The sequence below is a fragment of the Merops nubicus genome, unplaced genomic scaffold (assembly GCF_000691845.1).
Source record: "Merops nubicus isolate BGI_N331 unplaced genomic scaffold, ASM69184v1 scaffold43849, whole genome shotgun sequence".
Taxonomy (NCBI): Eukaryota; Metazoa; Chordata; class Aves; order Coraciiformes; family Meropidae; genus Merops; species Merops nubicus.
Window position 1 is genome coordinate 1 of NW_008633864.1, and position 6,790 is coordinate 6,790.

The 6,790-nt window shown below is 58.5% G+C and overlaps 1 protein-coding gene across 1 annotated transcript; it reads right to left on the reverse strand.

Annotated features, from left to right (window-relative positions):
* Positions 1-353: 353 nt before the first annotated feature.
* On the reverse strand, positions 354-6,549 carry LOC103780700 (transient receptor potential cation channel subfamily M member 2-like; the record flags this gene model as incomplete). Its single annotated transcript, XM_008948389.1, has 14 exons — positions 354-505; positions 921-1,008; positions 1,649-1,736; positions 1,856-1,988; positions 2,108-2,289; positions 2,558-2,741; positions 3,212-3,383; positions 3,526-3,658; positions 3,977-4,095; positions 4,639-4,852; positions 4,975-5,087; positions 5,174-5,319; positions 5,590-5,719; positions 6,412-6,549. Coding segments are annotated over 14 exons (1,992 nt in total), but the record flags the coding sequence as incomplete, so codon positions are not given.
* Between the last annotated feature and the right edge of the window lie 241 nt (positions 6,550-6,790).

A 6,790-nucleotide genomic window follows, 5' to 3' on the forward strand; every position in this document is an offset into this window, starting at 1 on the left:
CAGGGCTCTGGGCCCCGCTCAGGGTTGGTGCCTCTCTCTCTCTCTCTCTGGTGTCCCCCGTGGAAGCCAGCACCAGATCCTGAGCCTGACCCTAAGCCAGCCCTGCTTCAGGAAAGGTAGAGGCAAGTGGTGGTACTCTCTGTCTCCCAACTGAGCATCCTCAGGCATCCCTGGCACTGCAGCTCCCGGGCCTTGGAGCGGCTGTTCCAGGAAGCCACTTGTCCCAGGGCTGAGAAATAAAGGAGCTCCCCAGCGTGACATGGGTGTGATAATGGGTTTTTCCTCTTCCCATCACTCTGGATCTGCCCATGTCTCCCTCACCCAGCCCTGCTGCCCAGCGTCACAGCTCTTACCTCCCAGGGCACCTTCTCATCTGGCACAGGGAAGCGGACAGTGTGAGACCCTGGGTACAGGAGGTTTCGGGCAAGAACGTGGTACGAGGGCTGGCTCTCCTCCATCTTCCCTTCCAAGTCAACCACTTTCATCTCTGAGGCTTTGCTGGAGCCTGGAAGGCAGACACAGACAGCAAGGTCCTGCAAAGCACCCTGCTGAGTCTGGTGCTGTGGACTGTGGCTCTCCTGAGGGGGCTGGCCGAGTCTCTCCGTGGGGATGCTGATGTCCCCTGGGGTCCTGGCCCTCAGCATCCCTTCCAGCAGCCCCCAGAGGAACTCCTCCAGGGGTGCTGCAGGGGAAAGCCTCAGCCACGGGCCGCAGGGAGGGCTCTGGAGTGGAGGGTGGCAATGGGCACAGGAGGAGCTGGACAGGCTCACAGAGCCCCCAGACCTCCCAGTGCCAAAGGAATTTCTGCCTTTGCCCTGCTGCTTAACAGAGGGGTGCAGAGGGCTGCTCAGCCCTGGTCCAGAGCCCATGGGCACCAGCACAGGGCCCTGGGCTTCCCTGGAGAGACAGGATCCACTCACCTAAGGGTGGCATGTCCTCGCCCGAGCCGAAGCCGTTGTCCTGCAGCGCCTGCATTATCCACCTCAGGGCCTGGGCACTCTGGTTCACCTGATGGCACAGGAGAGGGTCAGTCCTCCTGCAGCCCAGCTGGCCCCTGGGCTCCCTCGCTCAGGCCCTGGCAGGAGGCACTGCTGCCCTTGGCACCTGACTGCTCATCCCCCCGGGCAGCCGTGACCCTTGCTCTGCCCTGATGCTTGGCTTGCAAAACCACCTCCAGGAAAAGAGTTTTTTTTTCAAAGCAAGTAGAAATGGAAGTGGAAACAGCAGCTGTGCTGCAGCCGTCTCTGAAAGGAGATGTCAGGGGCCCATGTGGCTCCCTGGATACCCCTTTGCTCATGCAGGGTGTGGAACAGCTTCATTCAGAGGGGGAGGAGAGTCTGCTGTCTCCAGAAGGTCTGGAGGGCCCTCTCAGGCCAAGGAGAAGAGATGGATCAGATTTAACTGCTTGAGTGACCAGTGGAGGCAGGGGCTCATCCTACCACTTCTCACCTTCATCCTCTTCACCTTGGAGTTGAACAGAATATCCCCCATAAACCTTTTCCTCTTGGATGCTATTGTTTCAGCAATGAACCTCAAGCTGTTTGAAGGGAGGTTGATTCAGAGGGGCTTTCTTTTGTGTGCTGGCTCAGTTGACTCAGGCCCTTGAAAACCTCACCCTTCTTAGGTAGTCACTCAGCTTTTGCCTCACCTGGTCTTCCAGAGAGACTAGTCTCTGCTCCACCAGCCCTGTCCTCTTCATCCAGTCCAAGTCCAGCAGCTCTGCCAGCACATCAACCCTGGATGGAGGGCGTAGAGAGGAACACCATCATCATCTAGCCCTGCACTGACCCCAGCTCCTCCCCACGCAGGACACCAGCAGACAGAAGGCCACCCCTTGTCTCAGAAGCACCGGTACCTCTGGGCGATGTCTCGGATCTTCTTCTCCGTGTTCTGCTTCTCCTGGCACTGCTGGTGCTGCAGGTAGTTCTCCTTCAGGTACATCTCCCAGGAGAGGAGGGCAGCTTCCTCGTTCTTCTCCAGCTTCTCCTCTGGCAGAGGAAAGGGATGGCAGCGCTGGCAGACCCCCGGGCACCCCGCTACCGTGGCCCAGGTGCCAAGGCTCGCTCCTCAGGGGGGTGAAGGTTGGGAGGGGGGTGCTGGTGCTCACTGAGCTGCCCGTGGTGCCTGGCTGGCCGCCGCAGCACCCCTCTCCGCAGCAGGCTCTGCAGGTGGTTGAGCAGGATGAGGGGCGGCGGGGCGGGCGGGCGCCCGTGGTACTCCTCGATCAGGTCGTGCCTCTGGAACTTCCAGATCTGGTCCGTGTGCTCCTGCACCTGCTGGAAGGTGTAGCTGGGGCACGGCCCAGGTGTCAGTTGTGCCACGGACAGGAGAGGGCACCCAGTGTCTGTGGGGTGCCCCGGATCCCACCCGCTTCCCTGGGCGGCCCTGGACTACACCTGCTTCTTCTACCCTACCTACAACCCCTGCAAAGCACCCCTGTGCCCTGGTCAGGATGAGTCCCAGCAGCCTCCTGTGCTTTCTCAGCATGCAGTGGTCAAGCCTGTGAGCAAAGCCAGCTCCCTTCACTGCTAGAACCATGGGGCTGGGTCAAACTCACTTAAACATGGCGATGAGGAGGTTGAGGAGAAGAATGTTGGTGAAAAGCAGGTACAGGCACAGTAAGATGACTGTCAGCCACTCTGGGAAGATGGGTTTCTTGTTTTCCTCATTTGTCCTTGGGCACTTGGGCTTGTAGGGGTCGGTCCCATTGGGGCTGCACTGGTCAATGTTGAAGTTCACCCCTGCAAGAGAGCACAGCACGACTGCACTGCAGCCAAACCTTGTGGTGTGTCTCAGGGAGCACGCTGTGACCTCTGCAAGCGGTCAGCACCAAGGGAGCTGAGCACTGGATGGGTGTTTGACCTCAATCTGCACCCTCCCAGGTGTTCTGCTCCCTGCCACCAGCTTTGAAGCTGTGGCACTAAGCTGGATCAACACATGCTCCTGTGCTCTTTTGGCTGCAGGGGCAGGTGGAGTCCTTGGGTTTGTGTTGGTGGCAGAGCTTCCAGCGTGCTAGAACTCCATCCCCACACCCTGTCACTGCTCCCTCCTGGCCTTACATTGTGTTTGGAGAGAAGCCCTGCACAGGACCTCCATAGGACAAGACAGCAGGAGCTAGGCAGACTGCACCATGAGCTTGGTCCCCCTCGGTCTTGTCACAGCCATCCTGCTCATGCCACGTGCTGTCACAGGCTGGGGTCCCTTCCCTTACCATCAATGTAGGAGGGAATCTGCCCAAAGAGGGTCAGGTAGGAGTGGTAGACAACCCCACGGAAAAGCCAGTCCACACGTTCCTCGTTGTGGATCAGGATGGCCTGCTTGGCAACCCCAAAGGACACCACCCACACTGCCAGCAGAAAGAGGAAGAAGAAGACATCCTTCATCTGCAAAGACAGAGGGGAAGCAAAGTTGTACCCGGGAGCAAAACCCGCTCCGGGATAGGATAAGGTGGGTGGCACATCCATCCCAGGCAGGCTGCCAGCTGCTCTAGCTTCTCACCCTGGCAGGATGGAGTGGAGCTCTTACCATGCGCTTCACAATGATGATCTTGGGCCCCAGGGTCCTACTGACTGTGAAAATGTGCATCAGACGCAGGCAGAAAATGATGAAAGCCAGTGACAATATGATGCGCCCGGGATAGAAGGTTGATGGTATCAGCCTGGGCACAGAACAGAGGAGAGAAGACATCTCAGTGCCACCAGTGTGGGGTTTTTCTGGTCTCGTGCATTTCTTCAGTATCCCTGAGCTTCCCCAGAATGCCAGCTGTGAGTTACAGCCTGGCAAACATCTCTCCTAAAAGCAGCTGAAAGCAGAGACACATTGGTCAGAATGAATCACCCGACCACAAAAATCTGCACTGGCCTTTGGAAGAAGAAATTGAAATCAAAACCCCTGCACAATTCTCACACTAGTTTGGTAGCCCACAGCTGAGGCTGGAGCCTGCACACAGCCAAGGCAAGTGGCTTCTGCAGCTCACCTGCAGGTCAGCCCTGTGATGAAGACTAGGATGGCACAGATATCCAACTTGTTCCAGAAGTCTTTCAGGTACAGGGAAGCCATCTTCACAACCCCAAAGCCATCTGGATCGTGCAGCAGCTGTTGGGAAGAGAAGAGGGGTTGGTATTTCAGTGGAAGCCTTGTAAGATACTCTGTGCCTCACAGAGGGGAGGGACTGCACAAACTTGCTGGCCATCACTGGACCCTCTTGCTTACCTGAAGTTAACCTGTACCTACAGGATTTTCTATAGGGGCATGGAAGGAGCATGGGGAGAGATACCTGAGGCACGTGGCTCTTTAGTCTGGTGAAGAAAGGCACTGAGATGTTGAAGCAAAAGCTGAAAAAAAATCAAATGTCAAGCAAAGCTTGGAAATGCTTCTGGGAATCAATGCCCTAGGAAGGAAGTGGTCCTTCCATCTCCTGCACATCCTTCTGCAAGTACCCAGGACCAGGCCAAGATGCAGCCAAGGAGATTCTCCAGCCTCAGAGACCAGGGGATCTGCCAGTCCCTTGTGCCAGGACCTCTCCGAATTGACGGCGACGTGAGAAGCAGCATGGGAACGTGATCTACCTTCCAGGAGCACCCAGAGGAGTTCTCTCCCTCCTCTGACCTCCCAGCCTGTGTTCTGCCCACCCCATACCTGCCGGATCTCCTCGCACACCAGGGAGAAGAGCCAGAAGTAGATGAGATACTCCCTCCAGGACGGCGACGGCTGGAAGTCAACCATCAGGACGTAGGCAAAGAGCAAGAGGAAGGTGAAGTAAGAGAGGATGTTCATGTGGAAGATGACCACAGGTGCTGTGAAGAAGGCTCGGAGGCGTGTCAGGCAGCCCATGGGCTGCAGCCTCTTCTCCCTGCGGGGAGCAGAGGTGGAAGTGGGGCTCAGGTGCCTGGGGAAATGCCACAGGAGCTTCTCGTGGCCGGGTGAGGCTGGGGGAAAGCCTCGGTGGACACGTGCCCTGGCTGCAAGAAGTACCTGAAGGCAATGAGGCTGGTGTAGAGGAGTGGGAAGAACAGCATGCACACGATCACCCTCCAAAGCCCGTTGTCCACACACATCTTCCCCCACCAGACTTTGGTGAGGAAGGCCTGTGAGGAAGAAGATGCACGGCTCCTGCTTACAAGATCGCTCCCCTTGGGCACTTCCCCTCCAAGCACCACTGCTGGGAACCCACCTGGACACCCCCATGGGACACAAAATTCATGTTCTTGGCATCCAGTGCCAACTGCAGACAGGTTGTCTTCCCCCAGGCCTCAGAGACACGGGTGAGAAGCTTCTGGGCTCTCTCTTCATCCTTGCGGTAGCAGTCTGTGAACACACCTGACCAGGCAGGCACCAGGGAGAGCAGGCTCAGCTCCAGGGCCAGCTTGGTGCCCAGCAAGGTGCCCACAGAGTCACCCTTTGCAGCCAGATCTGGCCATTGCACCAGGGCAGCACCCTCTGTGCTCCTACCCTTGCAGCACCATGACCCTGGCCGTGACGAGGGGACCCCTCTTTGGCATCACCCACCACACCCATCACCTCCTGAGCAAAGCTGGTCAGCCCCACGGGGTGTGAGAGTGGTTCTGGGTCACTGATCCCCCCACTCACCAATTGCCTTCTGCTCATACTGCTCAGCCAGGGCCAGCATGTCCTCAGTGGTGTCAGTGTCTTCCTCCTCCTTGGCGAGCTCCTTCAGGATCTTGCTGCAGGCCAGCGCGGCTGCCATGCAGTCCTGGCTCTGGAGCAGAAGAAAACAGAGTGTGGGGCTCTGCACCCTGTCCTGAGAGCCCCTGCAGTCCTGCCAAGCCCTCCATGGCTCCCAGAGGAGGGAAGGAGTGTGTCCCAAGCAGCCTGCTGCTCAGGAGGGACAGCTTGCCATGGCACAGGCTGAGCCGTGCTCCCCTCTGGGCACAGGGGCAGGAGGTAGCTCACTGTCATGGATAATCTGGGGACATCTCTGCTCTCCCCACAGGAAGCCTTGGGTGATGGAATGAGGTGACTCCGTGGCTCTGGATGGCATGCTCACCATGCCTCCAGCCACAGTCTCTTGCCTGAGGATGCTGTCTGTGGGGGGATGCTTCCTCCACCCCAGCTGCCCTGCGCCTGTGTCCTGCCTGTGGCGTGCCGAGCCCTCTCTCAGCCTTTCCAAGGAATAGCAATTTTCTGGCCCAGCACATCCCCTCTGCCCACAGCACGTGTTTTGGTTGGGAAGAGAGGGATCTGGCCATGTAGAGTGGCTGGGGATGAGCACTCAGTGTCCACAGGCTCACTCACTGGCTCCCATTTGGCTGGGGAGCAGGCTCAGGCACTGCCACGGGCCAGCTCGCCCGCTGCCCCCGATCCCAGAGGTGCCATCCTTCCTCTTGGGACTGGGAGGTTTGGCTCTGTCTGGGCCTGGCAGCTGGGACTGGCAGCTCTGGGCTGCGATACCTGGGCCCAGATGATCTCTGCCAGCTCCCTGCGGTTCTGGACCACAGCCCAGATGAGCAGGTCCCTCACGGGGTCCGTGGTGAAGGTCACCCGGCCGGCAGCGCGCTTGTAGAGAGAGCGGAGGCTCGAGCCCTGGACCTGCAAGGGGTGTGATGGTCAGAGCTGCTCCCCTGCCCAGGGGCTGCACAGAGCTGACAGCCCCATGGCACAAAGCCACCCCAAACTCCAGACCACCTGTCTCTACCACCCATGGAAGGGCCTCTGCTCCTCAGAACCAGGTGGCCAAGACCAGACTCATCCTTGAAATGCCATCTTTCCTAGGGGTGGGATCCCATGGGGATGGACCCAGCCTGGCCAGTGCACCCACCCCACTGGATCC